Source organism: Danio rerio, chromosome 6 (genome assembly GCF_049306965.1).
Source record: "Danio rerio strain Tuebingen ecotype United States chromosome 6, GRCz12tu, whole genome shotgun sequence".
In the NCBI taxonomy this organism is placed as follows: domain Eukaryota; kingdom Metazoa; phylum Chordata; class Actinopteri; order Cypriniformes; family Danionidae; genus Danio; species Danio rerio.
This window is the reverse complement of record NC_133181.1, coordinates 30375001-30399000: the sequence shown is the minus strand read 5'-3', so window position 1 is coordinate 30399000 and position 24000 is coordinate 30375001. Positions and strand designations below refer to the sequence as shown.

At 35.5% G+C, this 24000-nt stretch overlaps 3 protein-coding genes and 2 non-coding genes across 55 annotated transcripts in view; 3 read left to right on the top strand and 2 right to left on the bottom strand.

The window, feature by feature from the left end:
* cep63 (centrosomal protein 63) overlaps positions 1-12239 on the bottom strand; it is a 47765-nt gene extending 35526 nt beyond the window's left edge. For 14 of the 51 annotated variants that reach the window (XR_012407250.1, XR_012407254.1, XR_012407258.1 and 11 more), the window contains exons 1-6: positions 12150-12239; positions 11539-11633; positions 6910-7087; positions 2599-2694; positions 2349-2471; positions 1538-1651 (exon numbers count right to left, since the gene is read on the bottom strand). Coding sequence is in view for 23 of the 51 variants with exons in the window: in XM_068221682.2 (XP_068077783.2) it covers positions 1538-1651; positions 2349-2471; positions 2599-2694; positions 6910-7087; positions 11539-11579 (552 nt within the window). In the remaining 28 variants the exon portion in view is untranslated. 51 annotated transcript variants of the gene reach the window in all.
* LOC141386287 (uncharacterized) overlaps positions 1-24000 on the bottom strand; it is an 816166-nt gene that overhangs the window by 579250 nt on the left and 212916 nt on the right. The gene's annotated exons all lie outside the window — the stretch shown is intronic.
* Positions 14215-14286, top strand: trnap-cgg (transfer RNA proline (anticodon CGG)). Its single transcript has one exon. It is a non-coding gene; the product is annotated as a tRNA-Pro (tRNA).
* Positions 14574-14645, top strand: trnap-ugg (transfer RNA proline (anticodon UGG)). The gene has a single exon. It is a non-coding gene; the product is annotated as a tRNA-Pro (tRNA).
* Positions 16339-23952, top strand: im:7152348. The gene is given in 4 exon segments (NM_001326424.1): positions 16339-16477; positions 19046-19443; positions 20075-20179; positions 23109-23952. Coding segments are annotated over 3 exon segments (495 nt in total). The 5' UTR covers positions 16339-16477; positions 19046-19099; the 3' UTR covers positions 23155-23952.

The window sequence follows — 24000 nt, the reverse complement described above, 5'->3', positions numbered from 1 at the left end:
GCGTCCTCCCTATCGGGATTGCACGCTTCCCAACGTACTGTCGTATTTTCCTAGAATTATCTAGATGCTCACGACTTCCCAAAAAATATATATAAATCCGTAAAACTTCTGTTGAAGTAGGATAAATTAGGGCCAGGGACACGTTGGAGGACCGCGCCCCCCATGATGTGGGTGCGTCACGCTTGCTTGACTATCTCCTCATCGGGGGTGTTGGTAAGGTGCAGTCATTATGGCGCTTTCAATGGGCTCCCAATGCGTGGATTTTACAATCAAATCCACTTATAGTGCTGAAGTTCCCCCCGAAGGGGAACGTTCGAGGTTACTGGAGTAACCCTTCGTTCCCCGAGGAGGGGAACGGAAGCACTATACTCCGTCGCCATAATGACTGTCCCTTAGCTGTTGAAAGTCTCTTCAGCTTAAAAAGGATAGCGTCTGCTGGCGCCAGGTGAGCTTATATACTCAGTTGATTGCTTATGCCGCTCACCTGCGCAGGCTTGCGCTGCCAATTCATTCTTAATTGGCCCGTTCAATACTCTTTCAGACGAGTAGCTTCTGAACCGAACCTCCCCAATGCGTGGATTTTACAATCAAATCCACTTATAGTGCTTCCGTTCCCCTCCTCGGGGAACGAAGGGTTACTCCAGTAACCTCGAACGTTCTCACTTCAAAACGGAACAAAAGTAGGATTCTGTAGTGATTCTTCTGCATCATCCTTGTCTTTGAGGCACTAAACTCTGTATCAGTGTGCAAGAGACGGAGAGAGGCCGTGTTCACTCCGCTCTGCACTGACCTAAAGTGTTCTTTTTTATCAAACGTCTCCGTGTCGCGCGACACAACGAATCAATAATGAAATTTGTTGCCAACGCTTTTAGTAATCAATTTTTATCGATTTAATCGATTCGTTGTTGCAGCCCTACTCCAGATAATAATGATGATCTAATAACATTAAAAATAGAGCTTTCCAAAAGAATATGTATAAAAGTTTAACACTATTTGCTGTTGCAGTTTTAGCAGTTTAAAGGAACTTCTAGTTTGAGTAAGTCTTGTGCGTCAAATACAGCATTGTGTGGAAACAACATTATCATTTCTTGAGTTAAAAGAGTAGTTAGATTTTCTTCCTACTAAGGGTTGGATTTTAAAAAAGCTTATTTTTGGAGTACTGATCCCATTCTGCTTGCTTTTTATTTGTAATATAGCTTGTTATTAGTGGCTTTAAGTCTAAAGTGGGATTTGAGAGAAAACACAGTGAACTAAATATATATATGCATGTGTTTTGACACTAATGTCATGTTAAAAATACCTAGTGTAGCATTTTTAATGATGATTAAAAATAAAACACAATGCCAAATGTTTTTCTCTATTTCACTTATTATAAGTGATTTTGTTTTGGTTCTTTTGAATGGAAGTTCCTTAAATGTCAGGTGTGGAAAGAGGTAAACATGCTACATGTATAACTTGCTCTATATTCCTTAGTTAAATGCTTGACTCAGTTATATTAAAAAAAGCATAAACCACTATTAGGTTTGAAAAAGTCTACCTGGATGAGAGAAAATTGTTCAGCCAGGGTCTTCCTCTGTTCCTCCAATAAGGACACTTGTCTCTGATACTGTAATCTCTGCTGTTCCCACTCTGCAGAACGCTGCCGAAACTCCTGCATTCAGACAAATAAATGATCAATGAACTATACTCAAATTATTAAATCAATCTAAGATACAGTGCTCAACATAAATGAGTACACTCCATTATGAATTAATATTTTTATCAATTATTAAGTGAATATAGGTAATATATTACGGTGCATTTAAACAAAACAGATGTATTTATTAAAATTATATTTTAATAACAAAAAGATAGAATTAAAAAAGATAATACAGGTAAATTCATGCAAAATATTGAGAAAAAAACACAAGCTACAACATTTCAACTAATTTTTTTATGTTTTAGTTTCTCTTGAATTGTAATCTTTTTTTTTAAATATTTAATATTTTTCCCTAACATAAAAATTTGAATGTACTGATTTTGGGTCATTAACGTAAGTTCTTTTGTTAGAAAAGCTCCAGATTAAGCTTTAGTACAGACTAATTTAATGTACATGCGCAAATATAAAGTTGTAAAATTTCCCATCACTGGGTTGTGGCTGGAAGGGTGTCCACTGCATAAAACATATGCTGGAATTGGGAGTTTATTCTGCTGTGGGGACCCCTGACAAATAAGGGACTAACCTGAAGGAAAATGAATGAATGTAATATTGTAAAACTTCCTTTAAAAAATATAAATTTAAATGAGAGATTTGTAAGAGGTGTACTAATATATGTTGAGCATTGTATAAATGAAGCAAAATCTAGAACCTCAATCTTGCTGTTGAGACGGGACAGCTCTGTCCTGTCCTCTTCTCTGCTCAGAGCTCCATCTCGTGACTCCTTCAGATGCTTACGCTGTAGCTTTTCATAGCTGCGCTTCAATTTAGACAGCTGTTGAAAGGAGTTACTGTTAACTATATTACAGCTTAAAAAAAATAAAAGTTATAGTGACTCAGGTCATACAGTGAGTTTGAGATTAGTACAGTGAACGCAAAAATAAAAATAAAGCTGATCTTACTTCTTCTTTTACATGCAGCAGCTGTTCTTCATACTTCACAACCAGCTCTTGTTTTCCAGCGTGCAACTCCTCTAGCTGTTTTCCCAGCACTCGAATCTACAGAACATAAAATTAGGTTTGTGAGGCAGTGTGAGTAACTGCTGCTCAAACATGACGCCAAGTGGAATATGATCATCTTATAACTTAACCAGTGAGGCCTGTGATTTAAGTTCGATTTATTATTATTCTTGTGAAAGAAATGCATAAAAGAAAAGGAAAGCCAAAATACATACAGTACATTTATAGAGTAATTTATTTGCTTTGTTGTAACTCTAGATGCATTAATGACATTAATTGCTATTTAGATTAGTTTCTCTTTTGCTATCAGATTTGTTTCTTTATCTCCATTATGAGGCTGAATATAATTCAGTCCTAAAAATATGGGAATGTCAGTGCAATTCCATGGTCAAGCAGAGGTTTCAGTGAGTGAAAACCAAATGTTCTTCACTTTAAGGAAGATACTTTCGGTTTTTGGAGAAGAATACCGGAACAGACACTGTTGTAACCACAAAAGTATCTCGTTTCCCTCTTTCCGAATATTTGCATACAATTTTGTGAGTGCCCTTTTTCGCCAGAAGCTAGTATTTTTCTAAATTCCTATACACTAGTTAATGAGGCAAAGTAAATGTGGCTCAACTTGACCATCTTATTCAACTTTAGGCACTCAGAAAAGTTTTCATATGCACATTTTTTTTTTTTTATGCCAGAAAACAAGCTGCATCTGGAAAATATTTACAGCGTTCGTTCACGTTTTAACATATTCTTTGTGGTACAGCCTTATCAGCTCGCTAGCTCCTGAGGTTGTAAATTAGTAGATTGAAAACCCTAATTTGGTCCCTGGTACAGACATTAATGAGCTTGGTTTGCTTCACATTCTGATGCTGAGTCTGTATCAAAGCTGTCATTTTTCACAAATTAAACTTCTTAAGTTTTGAAAGAACATCATCGATAAATAATTTGATTGTTTTATGTGTCAGCAGCATTTTAACATTATTCAATTATAAATGTTTTCTAGGGTGATGTGTTGGCGCAGTAGGTAGTGTTGTCGCCTCACAGCAAGAAGGCCGCACGCACACACACACACAAGCACGCGGTCTTTCGCGCTGCTAAGTTAATAATCGTTTATCTCGATTAATGGTTTTTCATAATCGTTAGAAGCTAAAATCGAAATCGTATTTTTGATAAATTGCACAGCCCTAAAACAAATGCCAAAGTCTCAATGAGCACAGTGGCCTCCAATAACTGCAAATGGACAAAGAACCACCAGCACTCATCCTAAAGCGTGCAATCTACCAAACAGCAATCAAATGACAAAAGCCTTATACCCAGAGACGCGAGTAAGGACTCTCAGACCATGGGAAACAAAATTCCCTGGTCTGATGAAATAAAGATTGAACTCTTTGTCTAGAGGAAACCATGCACTCTGTCTGGAGGAACACTTGCCCAACACCATCCATACAGTGAAGTATAGTGCTGGCGTAAAGTCAATCATGATGTGCAGGACATGGGGATGTCTTTAAGTGGTAGGAAAATTTGAGAGAAAGATGAAAGCAGTAATATACAATCACCTCCTTGGTGAAAAACTGTTGCAGAGTGCTCAGAACCATTGACGAGAGGGCTGATGGTTGATCTGTCAACAGGACAACAACCCTGAGCATACAATCAAGATAACAAAAGTGTGTCTATGGGACAACTTTGTGAATATCCTTACATGACCAAAACCGAGCCCAGACATCTCTAGAGAGATCTTAATATGACTGTCTTTTTTCAAAGCTAAAAGTACTCAAATCTGTCAGCTTGCATATCATGTAATCCACATTTATATTATTATTATAGAATAGATGATGATTACTACACAGACAGAATCATGCCCACACACATCTATTTAATATAATATTATGTTGACTTTAGGTATTTGCATTTTATCTGCGTTTAGTGATAAATGCTGGTGTACAGTATATCTATTGGATCTAACAAAATGATGTTACTTATTATTTTACAACATTGCATTAAAGGGATAGCTCTCCCATAACTAACAATTCACAGTATTTATTTGTCTTACTATGGAAGTCAATGGTTAACGGTTTCTACTTTTCTTCAAAATACCGGCCTTCGTGTCCAATTGATGAAAGAAAGTCATAAAGGTTTGAAACCACATGAGGGTGGTTAAAGTTTCATTATTGGATGAACTATCCCATTAATGTTGTCATAATGATCAGTAAAAAAATGCTTTTAGTGGTTTAGAGCCAATTAAAACAACAATCACTGTTGCTTACACATAGGTGATCCCATTAAAAATGTTCAAATAGAAAAAAAGCATTCAGTCTAGTCTCATCATGCAAGAAGACACAAGCCTTCATGCATTTCACCTGCTGCAATCCCTTCTCCACTACCAACTTCAACATTCGGAAACCACCTTCCTGGAGCTCCAGCAAGGACATCATCACTTCTCTTACTCTGAACATCTGCTATGGGTAAAGCCAGATCATTATGCTAAGCTATTATGTTTACAAACACATTTAAAAACATGTGGCCTCAGATTACTTTTAATTGTGCTGAACACTTCCAGGAATGCAGAGTGGACAGTGTTTTGTCTCATGAATGACATATCAGCCTATGTAGCTTCTACATATAACTTTCAAATAAGTGTAGTTCTTAAAGATTTCAATACTAAAAGAGTTCTAAAATCAATTCTAAAAGGGTTCCCACATTAGGCCAACTATAACATTTTCTGACTTCCCTGACATTTAATTTATTTAATTTACTGTTAAAAAAACTGAATTTTTATGACATGTAATGCACGAACAAATAGGCTTCTGTTGTGCTTATATAATAATAATATAACATTAAAAAATATGTTAAAATAAAAATTTTTAAATGGTTTTAGCTTACATGTCTATTCGCATAACTTTAATGTGAGAACAACAAATAATTTAGAAAAATCTGCAAAGTATTTACTCTTCCATATTTAACATCTCAAGAGTTTTGCAAATTTTACATTTAGATTTTTTGTCATCTACTTTGTAACACCCAGTCTTTGAAGTGGTCATTTTGAAGCCAAAGTTTCTAAAATGTATATTATGGCATGTTGGCCTTATGCCGAATTCCCACTGCATGATTTTCAGAGTGCTCATATAGCAGTAGTTTTGACAACAAAACTTTCACTGTATGACTCTTTCTGGGAGAGCATTAAGTTGCTGATGTGTTCACACTTCACTTGGAAGAATGGTAACAAGGAAGTTTTTTTTTTTTTTTAACTAATGCGGAAGATTCAGTCCTCTGCCTCAGAAAAGTGATAACAACTAGTTAAAGTAAAACAAAATATTTTATTTTACTTTTCTTTTCAAGAAAAAGATTGAAGCATTTACTTACCTTAACAGGTATTATTACTAAAATAATAATAATAAAACTTTCTACTCCCTTACTTAAAAAAAAAAAAAAAAAACAGTCAAAAGGTGAAAGTCTCTCCTTACAGCTTCCCATGTTGTTAGAAAAAATAATAATTAAACAAATAGATACCCACAATAACAATTAATTACAAACATAGATTGAAAAAAATAATTAGAAGATCTGATCATGTATTTGGTAATTCTAAGTGTGGGACTGTTGCTAGCATGAATGAGGAGCAATTTACCTCTGATTTTGGCCATTCATCTGCGATATCAGATCCTGACACAAGCAAAAATCAGGGCTAAAATTGTTAAGTGTGAACTCTGCATTGGTTACACGTGTCTGTTTACTGTCTAACTTAAGTGACTGCAACAGTCAAAACTGCATGATAAAAAAATGGTAGAGAAAAATTGCATCTTTGGAAATGGAAAAAAAAAACAAAAATCCTTGATATTCTAAGACTAGGAAAAATACTGACTTTTTAAAATTCCATGGTATTCCAGTAACTCTATGACCTGTGGGAACCCTGTTACAAAAGCCTCATATTTTCAACTAAAGTATGAACATTGTAAAACCATTGTTATCATTTACTCATCCTTCACTTGTTTCAACCTTTTTGTGTTTTTTTGTTCTTTTCATCACAAATTAAGTTTTACTGAAGAATGGCTGGGGGAAAAATAGACATTGACTTGCCATGGTATTATTTGGCATTTTTTATTGTATTTTTGTTCCTGCAATGCCCCCCCCAACATTCTTCACAATATATTGTTGTGTGTTCAACAAAAGAAAGAAATACATAAAAGTTTTGAAGTTCAGTTTGAGTGAATGAGGAGTAAATATTCATTTTTGTGTGAACTAACCCTTTAAGATCTGATACACTACCTCTGAGTTCCTCTTATCAAGTAGAGCCTTGGCTGACTGCAGTTCCTCTTGTGTATTGTGCAGACTGAGCTCCATAGCTCGAACCTCAGCTTCCCATTCATGCCGCTTATGCCCCATCATGATGTCAATCTGCCGCATCAGCTCCTGTAGCTCAGGCTCACAGGATGACAGGACAGAGCTGAAAAAGAGAACAAATAAAACTCAAGCAATACTGATAGTGCTTAGATTTAGTATGATAATGATAGTGATAGATTTAGTATGATTACCAATTTGACTGCACTGAATTATCAGATGAGAAAAACAAACTTGATCTGAACTGAGCAGAATGATGACTGTAGTACAGATATTTTATCCTTCATAATCCATTTGAATTCATCTTGATCATGGCTTACCGTTGGGCTCAATTGGGCCCACTGACCCAGCAAATATTTAAACTTTTTTTTAAAATATAAAGAAGGCTAGATTTGAGCCGGAAGATAATAATTAGTTTTAATGTTACTTCATAAAAATTATTTCTGAAGTTATATTAGCGTAAAAACAATTGTAAAATGTGTACCATATAGAGATGCTCATTTCGATTAATTTTGCCAACTGACATTCGCCACTCGTTAATCGAATATTAACCGTTAATCATTAACTGATTAATATTAAAATATTCTTTAATTAAAAAAAATTTGACGTGGCTAATTTTTGTGTGACACATTAAATATTGCATTTTAAAATACTGATTTATTTTAACATGCGAACAGCATAGAGAACATAACAGAGCATCTTCATGCACCTGCAGTGTTTTCAGCAGCATAGAAAAACAGAAAACTAAACAAAAAGAATAAAATAAATCCTGCTCTAAATATTTTTCATTTAAATGACACATTTAGATTACAAAACGAAAACACTGATTGAATCCTTTTTAAGAACCGGCACAAGCTGTTTGTCCAATAATGTTTTTTTCTTTCATCAAATAAACACAGAAAATATGCATTTAATAATGTTCCGCTGTTATTATTATAGTAAAAAAACGCTGTCAACATTTTTAATAGAAATCATTAGATTAAAGATTATGTCTTAATTATGGTTATGACTTATTTCCTCTGTCTCACTCGTGGTATACGTGTGCGCGCTCTGTGTGTAATGATAGACAATGGCAACTTTTAGTAAAGTGTAGGCTACTATAGCATTAAACAATACATATAATGTTGCATTAATTTTTGTTTTATAAGCTGTAAAATGAAATCCTCAGATTGGTGCGAAGTTATATCATTATGCAAAAATCTAGAAAATCTTTGGATTTGTTTGACTGGTAGATTAGGCTATCTAGGCTATTTAAAAAAGTATATTATATAAGAACTAATAATAACTGTAATTTTCCAAATGGAAAAGAATGGGTCTGTTGGTTGTTGCCTGCACTAAATTATCAATAGCCTTTTTATTATGTTTATTATGCGGCTCCAGGCAGCACGGAGGCGATCAGCATTAGTGCTGGTTTGTCAATTCGCCTGTCAAACTGTGACCAGAAATTTCCTTCTTTCATGTTGCTTCTTTGGAAAAATGCATCTGTAGGCACGTGTGGTTGCACTTGTTACTGTCCCGCGAGTTAACAAATATGCATTGCACATTTAGGGGCCGATTACAGTGAATGCGCTTTTCCATTGCAAAAACCTGAGGTGAACCTCAGTGCCATTTATGCTGACAAGAAAAAAAGAAGCGCGTTGCTCATTTTATATCACTAGGAAATGACTGAATCAGGTGAGCCGTATTGCTGTCAATGTTGTTAAAATTTTAATTTTTAATAACATTATGAAATTCACAATTTGTGAAGTCATAAAGCTCTGGATGACTTTAAACAATGACCACAAGTCACTCCTTCACCATTAAAGTTCCCCTTAAGCAGGTCGCACACCAGAAGCGGCGCTCGGCGGCGCGCCGCGCAGCGCCACGCAGCGCCATGTATTTTAGAATTCTAAACATAGGTTTCTATCAGGATACACACACCGGCGCCGCAAGTAGGCGGCTGTCGGCGGCGCCCGGCGACGGCTCAAGCAGGTCGCACACCAGAAGCGCCGCTCGGCGCCGCGACACGGCGCGTACATGACAGTTTAAGGTATCAAGCAGGTCGCACACCAGAAGCGACGCTCGGCGGCGCGCCGCGCAGCGCCACGCAGCGCCATGTATTTTAGAATTCTAAACATAGGTTTCTATCAGGATACACACACCGGCGCCGCAAGTCGGCGGCTGTCGGCGGCGCCCGGCGACGGCTCAGGACGCAGTTCATTTTTCAGCCGCGCCACAGAGCACCATCTGATTAGTTTCATGTTAAATATCATTCGAATGTGCGCGTCTGGTGTGCGATACTTTAATCTGTCATGTACGCGCCGTGTCGCGGCGCCGAGCGGCGCTTCTGGTGTGCGACCTGCTTCACACACCAGACGCGCACATTCGAATGATATTTAACATGAAACTAATCAGATGGCGCTCTGTGGCGCGGCTGAAAAATGAACTGCGTCCTGAAGCAGGTCGCACACCAGAAGCGCCGCTCGGCGCCGCGACACGGCGCGTACATGACAGTTTAAGGTATCACACACCAGACGCGCACATTCGAATGATATTTAACATGAAACTAATCAGATGGCGCTCTGTGGCACGGCTGAAAAATGAACTGCGTCCTGAGCCGTCGCCGGGCGCCGTCGACAGCCGCCGACTTGCGGCGCCGGTGTGTGTATCCTGATAGAAACCTATGTTTAGAATTCTAAAATACATGGCGCTGCGTGGCGCTGCGCGGCGCGCCGCCGAGCGGCGCTTCTGGTGTGCGACCTGCTTGAGCCGTCGCCGGGCGCCGCCGACAGCCGCCGACTTGCGGCGCCGGTGTGTGTATCCTGATAGAAACCTATGTTTAGAATTCTAAAATACATGGCGCTGCGCGGAGCGCCGCCGAGCGGCGCTTCTGGTGTGCGACCTGCTTATCAGGATACACACACCGGCGCCGCAAGTCGGCGGCTGTCGACGGCGCCCGGCGACGGCTCAGGACGCAGTTCATTTTTCAGCCGCGCCACAGAGCACCATCTGATTAGTTACATGTTAAATATCATTCGAATGTGCGCGTCTGGTGTGTGATACCTTAAACTGTCATGTACGCGCCGTGTCGCGGCGCCGAGCGGCGCTTCTGGTGTGCGACCTGCTTCAGGACGCAGTTCATTTTTCAGCCGCGCCACAGAGCGCCATCTGATTAGTTTCATGTTAAATATCATTCGAATGTGCGCGTCTGGTGTGTGAAGCAGGTCGCACACCAGAAGCGCCGCTCGGCGCCGTGATACGGCGCGTACATGACAGATTAAAGTATCGCACACCAGACGCGCACATTCGAATGATATTTAACATGAAACTAATCAGATGGTGCTCTGTGGCGCGGCTGAAAAATGAACTGCGTCCTGAGCCGTCGCCGGGCGCCGCCGACAGCCGCCGACTTGCGGCGCCGGTGTGTGTATCCTGATAGAAACCTATGTTTAGAATTCTAAAATACATGGCGCTGCGTGGCGCTGCGCGGCGCGCCGCCGAGCGGCGCTTCTGGTGTGCGACCTGCTTCAGTCGTCTTGACAACACAAACACTGCTTTCACCTCAAAGGAAACCCTGCCTCTGCTTTCATTTGATTGAAGAATAAAAAAGACAGGACTGAGGTAACATGCTTTTTCCACACAAGTGCACATAGTGCGCAACTGCAAAACACGAGGCGTGCATAAGCAGTACGTAAAACACTTGCAGCTGTTAGTAAAATATTCAAAAAAAAATTGCACCTTTCAATACTTCTCGTTCGCTGTGATCAGCCCCTTGTGCAGCACAACTTTAAAAATATATAAAATAATATTTTTTAATAATTTAACTGATACCATTAATCCGTTGCAAACGCAGTCTTTCAGTTATTGGTTAATCGTTTTTTTTAGCATCCCTAGTACCATATCTAACACACTTTTGTGTAAGAAAAACATGTACACCAAACCACTCCACCATAACACACTAATTTTATTTCTTTTACATAAAAAGTTAATGCAATTTAAATAAATGTATTAAGAGTAACTAAATGTATTTTGTTTTCAGAGTAATACTTGTGCTGTTTTGTTAAAAAATAAAAATGGGTTTTCAAAAATGTGGGCTATCGTTGAGTAATCACAAGATATCATATACATTTACTTTCCAATTAGAAGTTAATATTGCCATTTCTCAAGTTATATTTTCTTACATATCTGATAATATTTAAATGACATTTTTCAATAATTAATATGTTTATGTAAAAAAATAGCATGCTGTTTCATAAAAAAATCTTAATTTGAGTCTTATTCCTTTCATAATAATTTTGTAACATCTTCACTTTTGTTGATCTGAACTGAATCAACAGTGAAGTGACTTGAGTTGAATAACAATGTTATTATCTTCTTCTGAAGAGCTGCCTATAACTTCATAATGGATTCATTTTCACACAAGTTTTTAACTAAACCAATCCTTGAACTTACTAAAGCTCAACATAGATAAAAAAAATAATATATTTAGACTTTGTTTTACAACAAAGATGGTTTGAATGTAATGCACTACGTGAATAATTGTAACTTGACTTAAGAGGAATTTAATTTTAAGTGTACCTGGCATCATGATCCCGGAGCGTGCTCAGAAACTCCTCCATTATTTTCAGTAATCTTCAATGTACATCTTTTTTTACAGCAGATCAAGACCTGCACTGCATGTATTAGAAAAAGAGATCAATCATGGGAAGGAAGGCTGTAAACCACAGCATCACATGACTAAAACTGCATTTCCATAGGGTTAGTAACTAAGGGCAACTGTAGTACAAATACCACAAGTGTGCTCTGCATTGCATATAGAGGATCATATAAAGCTATATTTCATTGTTAAAACATCAAATAACTTGTTTCCAAATATAAAGATGCATTTACAAGTTAAGTTACATTATGAGCTATTAATGGAAGCTGAACAACACTGTTAACGTTAGATATTCCTGCGCATAATTGACTTCTCGATACTTTTACTGTACTTAGTATGTATTACGTTATGTTGTACGTTACTAATAAATTACTAACAAATCACTTCTTTGCTAATATTAGCCTGTTAGCGTAAATAAATAGTTCGCTCGTTCTATTTTTTTACTCTTCGTCACGAAAATGAATGTACCCCATGGCATTGTAACTAAATATAAAGTCATGCTTATTTTCCGAAAAATATATATCTCACTTACAATTGCAGGGAAAGTTGTCTTCATGTTTGTAATCTGGGGCTGTAAGGGTGACAGACGTTCAACAGTTGAAAGCGCACAGAAGATCACAACAAAGAAGAACAGAACCACTCTGCCTTGGCTTCCGCAATGTGTCACGTGGTAAGCAACGAGGCCTCTCATTGGACATGTTTACAGAGTCACGACCATAAACAGGGTTTATATATATTTTTTAACTTCAGTTTTCTTTTATTTATTTATTTATTTATTTATTTATTTTGATAATTAAGTTTTACACTTACATTCACATGCACACAAATATGACTGAAACATCACAGATAGCTTCAAACAACATCCAATTTAGAGAATCTTCACCAAAATAACTTAATCTGTAGAGCAATTCATTGTTAAATAACAGAATATAGAATACAACCTCCTTATTTCTGACATTATGTCCAATACTACAAAGGACAGACAAAACAGTACAAATCACACAATATAGCTTAAAAAAGACAGTTATGCCAATAGTTCATCAAAGGTTAACAAAAAATCCACATCAGTAACATTAAGCCTAGGATTTATCAACATTAAATGAGAATTATGAGAATTCTCCAATCGACAGTTAAACTTATAGATACATTTCTAACCAAAGCAAAAAAAAAAAAAAAAAATACCAAACTCTTACCTCACAAAATAATTGACTTGCACTACACTATATATTTTTAAAGAAGTATGATCTTACAATCATTATATGCAACCTGCAGCTTATGAAGACTATAAACTGTGTAAAAGAACTGCAATAAGTTTTAAAGAGGTTTACCTTAACCTGCTCCAAACACAAATACAACTTTCTCACCAGCATATAACTTTTGATGTTCCCTGTAGGCTACATATTATTATTATCACTCATGTGTTCAGTAATGACATGTCCTAATATTTAAGTATTACTAAAATTAAAAAAAAACTTGTCCTGACAAATAAAAATCTGGAAAAATCCTGTCTTTAGCCTTTGGATATAAATGTCATGTAATAGAATAGATAAAAGGGAGTTGGTGATTGAATTATTATTGAATAAAGGTCCAGACAATTATAATAAGAAGGTGAGAATAATTAGAAAGTATTTTATATTCAAACCGTTAATATTAAAGTATATAATTATGTAAATGTAATTATATTGTGTTTAATGCTCTATAAGCATCTTATTTTTATGCTGTTTGTCTTTGACTATATTTATATTATAGAATAAAAGTTCTTGTTTAAATGCTTCCTAATACAAAAGTTAGGAAGATATTACAAATAGCATACGTGTTGTGTTACTTTTCAGTTTTTAGTTTTCAGGCACTTTTATGCTTGTGTCGAATAAATTCTGTTAAATCAAATAAACAACTTCTTCATAAACATTAGTTTTGCAATTGTTTTAACATTTTTACACAATGCGGACTACATTTTCACTGCTTGTAATTTATCGGGTAATTTAAATAATAATGGACTGACAGAGAGTGGAGCTTGTCTTTGTGCCTGCTGACAGGCAGCTGTATAAACAGTCTTCATCATCGCAAAGGACTGTGGGTAACTTGTTTGACCATGAGGTGTTGACATTTTGATTAAGCAACAAAGTTAACTTTAGTAAATATTGCGAGGGAGCTTTAAACATTTACCCACCCAGTATTGCATATGGATAATAAAGACATAAGTCACGGATACAGTTCGGGCTTAATAAAACACTAGTGTTTAAGTCAAGTACGTGTTTTTTTGTAACTCTAGGCAAGCTACGAATCGTTTTGCTTTGATTTACATGTGTGAGCACAATAAATTGAAGTACAACATTCAAATTTGTCGTGAACAATCATTCAGAGCTGTTAGCGGCACGCGTTAGCCAAACGTTAAACGGCGGTGGCATAACGTTACAATGTTAAATAAGGACTATTCGAGTCGTGGTTTGTTGTTTTGACGCGTCTTTCAAATGAAATAAATTCATTGCATTTACCCAGGTGTTTCGTAAATATATGAACAACACTTGTCAGGTTTAGCAGCGGCATAGGAGTTCCTGTAGGTTTGTATTGTCTAAGCGTAGACTGGCTTTGCACGTGGCTCGTTGGTCTAGGGGTATGATTCTCGCTTCGGGTGCGAGAGGTCCCGGGTTCAAATCCCGGACGAGCCCTTAAATTTTATTTGCTTGTTTATTACACCATCCTATAGCTTTAGAGCTAAAACAACGTTTCTTTAAAACTAATGGCATATTTATCTGAATAAAATGCAAATACATATGTATTACGCAGTTAATATAAGTAACGCCCATCTACGCTATTCAAGGAATGATGGTTAATTGAGATTTACGTTATATTCCTTATAAAGAAGACATCAGTTGCACTCATGTAATTTATCATATGAGCTTGGGTAGTAAGTTTAGTAAGTTTATATTTGCTAACCGTGATTAGCGTTTCAAGTGGCTCGTTGGTCTAGGGGTATGATTCTCGCTTTGGGTGCGAGAGGTCCCGGGTTCAAATCCCGGACGAGCCCATTGTTTTTCAAATAGATTGGCTTGTTTGAACGTCATTGTTGAAAATGTGACGTGGTTTGTAGATCTCAGCAATAGGTCAATTTGTATGGAGTACATTTGATACGCAGCTCCACAAGTCCCCAATAAAAAGATAGATGCATTTGGGAAATCCAAAAAATTTGGCATCGTTCTCTCTGTCATTTTCAGTCTCACACAATTATTTTTTTCACTTTCTCTAAACATCTTGATTACCCCATCTGGAGGTTTTATTTTATTGTTTCAGCATATGGAATTGTAAAAAAAAAAATGTTGTACTCTCCTATTCAATGTACTCTAAATTTACCCAACTATGAAAACTTTCACTACTGAGAAACCCAGAAATATGACACAAATCCATTGTGTGAACAAAATATGTGACTGTTGAGCACAATAAATATTGGGTGAAAAATAATCAAATTGATTTAGATCTGCATTTTTGTGTTATGTTATAAATTAAAAAAATAATATTCATTTTTCATTAATTAGTGATTGTTATTTACTATTAGTGATATTGGTCAATATAAAGGTAGCAAGGCAATAAGACAACAAAAAACCCAATGTTAACCTAACCCACCAGTTGTGTCAAATAAACAACCCAGCATTCTGGGCTAAATGATTAAGCACTTCGGTCAAAACAACCCATACGCGCTTTGTTGCATAGTTAACCAGCAGCTGAATGTTGGGTGATTTTTCAGCCTAGCTTATTTTAGAGTATTCATGAAAATATTAAATTATTATTACATATACTTCTTATTTTATATTCTTAGTATATTCCTCAGTCATAGTTAGAAAGATCATAATTTGATAACACATTTAAAAAAAAATAGGATCACAGAGAAGAATGTAGAGTCTTGTATAAAAATCATTAATTAATTAATTAATTAAATAACTCATTCATTCATTCATTCATTCATTCATTCATTCATTCATTCATTCATTCATTCATTCATTCATTCATTTTCTTTTCAGCTTAGCCCCTTTATAAATCTGGGGTCATCACAGCGAAATAAACCGCCAACTTATTCAGCATATGTTTAATGCAGCTGATACCCTTCCAGCTGCAACCCATCACTGGGACGTGTTAAAATCATATATCATCATAACTCATCATAACTCATCATAAAGTTAGCTGAGTGTGTGGGAATTGATTAAATACAAAATGACTAAAAAGTAAATGTGTTTTCCAGTATTTTAGGCTTATAGCTCATGAGAAAAACGACTGAAAGGCTATAACTTTTAAAGACGTGTACGTGTACATATTGGGCTAATTTGAATCTTCAGAGGATGAAAGGAATGACCCAAGGATGTTATCAACCACTTCCTGCATTCCATTCAGTTGTGTCTAAAAAGCCACTCGATGACCTTCTGAAAGAGAGTTAACAAGAAATGTCAAGTTTACAAAACCTAGTCTTTGTATTTCTAATTTTACAGACTGCTTTTCCAGTGTACCACTGTGAGTTCTCCCCTAGGGGTTTTCTTCTGCGCTGATAGTTTCTTCCACAAGTTCGTCATCTCTGAACAGATTTCCCAGAACTTCCCAGTTGTTATGTAATCCTCTAAAACGCAAATTCTGAATAACTAGGGGTCTTGCTTTGTGTGCCAAAAGGGGAGGAGAAGGGCAGAAATCTCCTCCCCCACAACGCCACAGCCACTTTAAACACAAACTCACACACACGCCGGTTACTCACACTGACAGCAGAGCCGGTTTGCTCTTATTCACACACCCATTAATTCTCACTCAGAGCCGTTAATCTTCTGACAAAGATCTGCAGCAGTCCACACAGAGAACTGGAGCACTGCTATTCAGCCTTCTGTAAGTACATTTCTTGATTTCCTTCCTTTAAAACCTGGACTGAGTTGAAGTTTTGCTACATTGTTTAGTTAAATGAATTTAAATGATAGGATTTTTAGTCATAGGGCAGAGAATCTTAACTTCTCAGTATTTTGTTTCAGTTTTAAAACAGGAAAACATCAATTTAACCCTACAAGAAGATACACTTGTCTTTAGAAACAAAGTTACATAACATTTCAACTTATTTAAAAAAATACATTTCTTACTGCATTACTGAAATGTTTTTCTTGTTTAGTGTTATTCTAACAGTTTTAGAACTTTTAGGGCAAGAGTAATTGATTATTTATTATCTGAATATTCATATGTCATTGCTTCATTATTGTCTTGTTTCAATTGTGATTAAATATAGTCCCTGGAAAATGATTAATCTTGTGCACTGTTGTTTGACATGAAACAGAAAGAACAAACTGTTCAAATGGATGGACAGTCAAGTTATACTTTGACTAGGATGTCCCTCATATAATATTTTACCTGACCATCACCAACAAGACAACTAAACTAAATGCAATATTATGTAAGAGCTCCTGAAAATATAAACAGATGTCCTGAAAGTCTCCTGAAATATAAACAGATTTTTTTGTGAGCTGAAATTGTAGATGTTTTCCCAAGATTGCAGAAACACGAGACCTTGGTGATCTTTTTTGTTCAGTGTTGTTTTTGTCTGCGTTAGTACTCAGAGAGAGGGCAGAGGTCAACACTTAAAGGTCAAATTAAATCATATAATATTCTGGACTAACAGGTGGTCTGCAGCATTAGAGGAGAATACTATGAGGATGAATGGGCTGTGGGGGCCGAGCTAGCGACAGCTTTGCCATCTGCTTGAAGATTCCAACTGTCATTTTGCTAAGCTAATAGGGGTAGTTCACCCAAATATGAATATTCAGTCATCATCTCTTCTTTGCTAATGTGGACCTCAGGAGAAGATTTACAAAACACTGGAGCCTAGTACAATGTACATGTACAATGAGATTTAGCTGTTTGATAAAAATGGGGTAATGCATTTTTGTGACCCCATGATTTTGCAAATTATTAAACATATTTGGGACAAGAAAGCGTACTGTACGTAAACACATTCAATTACAATCCTGGTTTGATGTAGTTTAATGGTTGTTAGAATAAGAACAATAGTGGTCTCCATCTTTGACTAATAACAGTTGTAAACTGGATCAAAAAGGTCAAAAGTGGACAAGTATAAGCTTTTCAAAGTCTGTTCACACATACATTTAGCATTTGTAATACTGATGAAAAAAACATCTTATTATCATAACATGATATCATAACTGACATAAACAGTGTCTGAGATTTCCAAATTCAGGGTTTGAGACATTCAAAATGTCAAAATATACTCTGAGCTATCAAAAAACTATATAGGTGGATGAGTAAAAGATGCTGAATTGTAATTTTCTTTGTATAAAATGTGCAAAACTGCATATGCCTTTGGAAAATTCTTTTAAAATGAAAATTTTCCCAAGATCTTGTGTGCACATGACTGATATAGCCACAACTGAACATACACTTTTAGAAAAAAAAAAGATACAAAATGTGTCAATGGGGCAGTACCTTTTCAAAAGGTACATTTTTGTTTCTAACAGGTCCTTAAATGTGCATGTGTGTACATGTGTCAGACCCGTACCCAGCCTGGTTAAAAAGGGTGATTCTTTTTTCTCAAAAAGTGGACCTATTCACCTAATTTTCTATTTAATTACGAAATTTAAATACTCATCTTTGTGACATTTTAAGCACTACTTATAGCAGGATTAGCTTTGATATTTTTAGTTTTTTTTGATATACCAAAAACATCCTAAATATTTAGAACAAATAAATATGAAAAAAATATGTAATTTTAAAATACAAATTTATCATATTAAATCATTAGAAACAAATAAATAATAAAAATTAAAACATACTACTACTACTACTACTACTACTACTACTACTACTAATAATAATAATAATAATAATAATAATAATAATAATAATAATAATAATAAAAGTTACGGGTAAAATGTTTTTTCTATTTAAAAGCAGTAGTGAAAGATGACTTATCTTGTGTCAGATTGTGTTTTCTTGCACAGCTGGATGTTGGACTCATGAAAAATATTTGTTTGCATTGATCATAACTGATTATTAATGTGAAGAGACAGCAAAACAGAGGATGCCACTTGGTCTTAAAACCTTTTTCGATGGGTTATTTTCACAATTTATGATGACATAGCAGTCAAAATAAGACAAATGAGCTCATGGGACAATATTTGGACTTTTGTCTGTGAGGGGTGGATCTTTCGAACCAGTCGAACCCCCCAGACTATGGGCCTTTGGTACATCATACACTGTGAAAAATAATTAAAGTTAATCATGTTATATCTTAATTTTATAAGTTATTCACAAAGTTTTAAGTCAGCTTAACATAATAGAGAAAGATGCTCCTATATAAGGAATGAAAGAAAAGAGAAAGTTTCACATGGTAATTTCACATGAAATTCTTCATATATAGTGTGCAACTGAAAGTTTTTGTTTTCAATTTTGCAGAATACGCTAAATAAATTCCAGGAGACAGAACTACTGAAACCTTGTCCTTTCATCATGGTGTTGTTTGAAGATCTCGAATGTGGAGTCTGTTACCTGCGTTACTCTCGCATTGACCGCGTTCCCAGAATGCTCCACTGTAACCACACGTTCTGCACTCCCTGTCTGGAGACCATGGGCCTGCATTACAGCGGCTTGTGTTCCGTTCGATGCCCCCTCTGTCGACAGGTCACTTGTGTGGACCGTGGACTCAGCTTGCAGGGAGCTCTTTTTGTCAATTCACAACTGTGGGAGAACATAAGTGAAGAGCAGAAGGACGAAGAAGAGGAGAAGAAGGAGGAAAAGAGGAATGAGGGGAAAAGAGTTGCTTTTCAGCTCCCGCCCTCATCACAGGCTGAATGGTGAGTGGGTTACAGAGATAAAACTGATGAAAGATTGCAATTCAAACATGTTACTACAGCTCCTCTCTAAATAATGTTACATTTCTGAATTTAAGTCCATAAATGTAAGGGCGCTACTGCGGTCATGTTAATTAAAAAGCTGCAATACAAGAATGAAATTTAGAAAAGAATGAAACAATCTTTTGTGATGAAAGTTGAAAAGTTATACACATAATATTTGTTGGTTGTGCAACATTACAGTTGTTCTCATTAATTTAAATCTATTTTTAAAATTAGAATTTGATGTAATTTCCTTTAAAAAAAAAAAGTTTCTTCCTTTAGTTCTCTGATGCAAGTAACTGGTGTCTAATGTGTAACATGCAACCAGATGCAGAAATTAATTTATAAGTCAAGTGAGCCTTTTGAACCAACAACCTCCTTCACCTGATTCTGTTTATAAGTAGCCAGAAAACTGGCAGAAAATGTACACCCAGTGTTATGTGTGATCGTAGTAAGAAGAGCTTTGGCCTTGAAATGCTGAAATCAAGTGTAAATGTTTCTGCTTAGTAACCCTTCCGAGACAAAAAAAAAAAAAAAAGTTCTGAATGCATTTGTGTTCATTCATACCTTTCTTTCTCATCTCTGCCTTTAGTCCAGTGCCAAAACAAAACAGACCCAAACTCAGACTCCCAACTTTCCTGAAGAGAATGAGTTTTACCAGGAACCCGGAAGAGAGGATTGTTCCCACCTGCAATGTGTGAGTCTTCATCCTAGCAGACATTTCAAAATATTAAAAGGAATCTTTCAAATTTGTTATAGATTATTGGTTGGTTTACTTAAAAACTGAACTATCATTTATTTGCATTTAAGAAAGTTTATAAAATCTGAAATGTTGGCAAAACTGTTCCCTTTCCATTTACTTTTATCCAAAAATCGTTGCAAAACACCCACCTGCATATAGTCCTGTAGTCTGCTATTAGACTAGATTTCTATTACAGATTCGCACAAAACTTTTGATATCAAATAAATAAAATCTAATATACATTAAATGGGTTTCCCAGTGATTGGGACGGGTTGCTGCTGGAAGGGCGATCGCTGCGTAAAACATATGCTGGATAAGTTGGGGGTTCATTCTGCTATGGTGACCCCTGATTAATAAAGGGACTAAGCCAAAATGAAAATTAATGAATGAATTACACATTACATTTTTTCTCAGTCACTTTGGTGCGTTTCCAACAACCCTATTTATATTTGCACAACACTTAATGCATTTCTCAAAACAGTTAGTCATTTGTACACATCATAGTAGCAGTTTCTTATTCCTTCCAACAAATTGCAAATATTGGAATATGCATCAATTGCTTTCATACAACTCTCTGCTGTTTTATAACATTATCATTTGCTTATGTTAAAATTAACTAAACTTGTAAATGCTAAATAGTCATTCCATATAAAACTATAGTCCTCATTTCCTTACTCATTACATACAAAAATGTTGAACCAGTTGTCAAAATCCATCAAGCTAATTTAAAAAAAGATAAAAAAAAATAAATAAAAAAATGTCTTCTAAAATGAGCAATTTAATGAATGATATACATACCTTTGTATGTTGTAGGTTTAGTTCCAATTTGTACTGCAATATTGTTAACAGTTGGGCACAGCTCTACCCAAAGGAAGTTTGTGCAAATTATTGTTGTAAATAGAAGTTTATTTATTCTTTTGCACAATGCTGTAAATAAATAAGAATTGCAAAGATCAAATGCATTAAAAATTTAAAACATACATATTCAGTGTCTTGTACACAGATACCCCACGAAATGCAGTGACGCCTAACTTCACTGCTGTTTTCAAATGGCTATGCAATTAGTACATAGTGCTGTCTTGAGCATTTTCAGGAAGTGCATGGGGAAAATGATTTTTTTTGCATGGGGAAAAATGTCAATGGAGTAAAATGTCATAATAAAAACATGACAAAGACATTTGACTATCTTGTTCATAAACAATAGTGTCAGGACTTTTCATATTGATGACACTGACACTTTCATTGACATCAATATTTACTTTTGAGGAATGAGCCATCCATTTTGACCAAGTGACACGCTTTTGCAGGTTATCAACTAGGTTTTGCAGTTTGTACTAATTGTTTTGAGAAATGAATTAACCATTGTACAAATAAAATAAATATAAATAGTGTTGTGAGAAATGCACTAAAGTAACTGAGAATAAAACTAAATGATGGACTTTCCATGTGTTATGGGAAATATTGTGTTTTTTTTTATTTATCTGTTTTTTCTTTTCGCTATGAGTCAAACGAAGAATCACAACAATGAATTTAGGTTTAGGTCATTTATAGCTATTTATTTACAACATAGCAACTGTTCTGTTGAATTTCAGGTACACATGCCTATAGACTACATGTAGTAAACACACTATGCCATATTTCATTCATAAAATGAATAAATGAACTACAAACATCACAAAAGACGTTACAAAGTATAACTTTTAAAAACATGCACTGGCAAAACATTTTCAAAACTTTTTCTGGCTCTAAAAGCTTGTGTAAATGAACAACCAAAACACACAAAAAATTTTCATTGTGAAAATGGTGATGTGCAGGCATACCTAAAAAATTTAAATAAGCAATTTTCGAAAAACTACAAAATATTTAAAAGAATCATTTTAATAGGGTATATGGACAGCTAGTGTTTCTTTTCATAACAATAAACCTCTGGTGAATGGCTAATGTGACTTTTTTCAAATTTATACGAATCCTTTTACAGCATGTTATAATGTAGTTAAAATATAATCAGTTAATTCATTTAGTTGTTCAAGCGTAAAAAGAGATAAAAAGCCATTTACATGCAGAAACTAATGCAGAAACTCCATTGAAAATACTGGGGTAAAACAAAATGTCATAGTGTAAAAACATGGCACAGAAAAATGTAATTTAACGCAGTGCTTCTTGAAAATTCTCAGACCTACTTTATATTATATATCAATAAAGCAGTGAAGACTGTTGATTTTTAAACAAAACAGACCTTAAATGTGGCGATTTTGTAATAGCGTACAGCTCACCAGAAGCGTTTTACCCAGGTTACTAAAAAATTAAAATTCCTTCTGCATACACCCAATAAATACCGTTATATGTTTTTCACCTTGTGTGACATTGAAGAGCAGAACTACTGTAAATATGCATTGACATTTTCATTAACATTATTATATATTATGTTTTAGATTTGCATAAAGATCATTTTTACCACCAGAATGGCAGATTATTTTAATTAATTAAGATCCCCCAGGAAACAAGACTAAATAATGTTTAGAAAATATGGATTGTTAATATTCGATACAGTTCCGTTTTTTAATTATTTGTACTTGACATAAGAAAAAAGAAAGCAAAAGAATCCTCAAAGAGATCTCATGGCAATTTGTCATTTTTTGATTTAGTAATTTATATAAAGTATAACATCATTTGACAAAAAATATTTTAAAACGATATGTTCACCTTTAACAGATGTGTTCACACAAAAAGAAAATTCAGTGATAAAAATACAGTCATAAACATCATCTTGCTCTGGATTATTATTATTTTTTTAACATTACTGTGACAGCTTGTCAAAAATATGAATAAAGAGAACAATACAACAATTTCAGTTTGACTAACTAAAGTTTGTTTCTCAAAACAGAGAAATGATGTCATGGCGGAGGATTTCATCAGAAGGGATTTTCTGAAAAGCGGGACAGCCACCAATAACAATGGATTATCAATGTTAACAATAGACTTTCACCGTCTGTTTTGCTGCTGTCATTAAAAGTGTGCGCCATATGTTGATTACTTCTGCTGTGCCGAAAAGGCAGGAGCAATAGCCCGTCCTGGACGCAAACACAATTCCCCTCCATGTGGTTCTCCAACTGTATTTTCCGCTTGAATGACCATAAATTTGAATCCCGTTTCTCCATCTGAGGGGCGCGTCTTATTACATATTCCACTCTTAATCCATCCCAGCTGCCATGACCGGATTTGTTTCAGCTGTCCCAAGAGAGAAAGAGGGGGTCCCAGATGCTAAACAGGACTTTGGGAACAGATGGCCTATCTTGAAAGATTCTGATCACCCACCCGTCAATTTTATTTTAAGTTATTTCATGCTTTGTTATTTATAAGATGTTTAAATTATTGTAAATTAAAAAAAGACATCTGATTGGTACATTTTGTTGGTGTTTTTCTCCCTGCACCCATGATGAGGTCTTCTTTGACAAAGTTACGCAGCCATATTGTTTTAGAGGTCTTCTAAGACACATTTCTGAGATTGATGAAACCGGTTTGGAACAAGTGGAGGGTGAGTAAATGATGGCAGAACTTTCATTTTTGGGTGAACTATCACTTTTTAAACATAACATTCTCAAGAAAATATTTCATGAATGGAAATTTAATGAGACAACAAAACAATGAAATTAAAAAAAAAAAAAAGTTTTTAAATGACATGTAAAAATGTAAAATCAGGCCAAATTAAAATTCCTAATGTTATTTTTTAATTTAGTTTGTCTTATTTGCTATTTTTAAGTTTAACATCAAAGGGA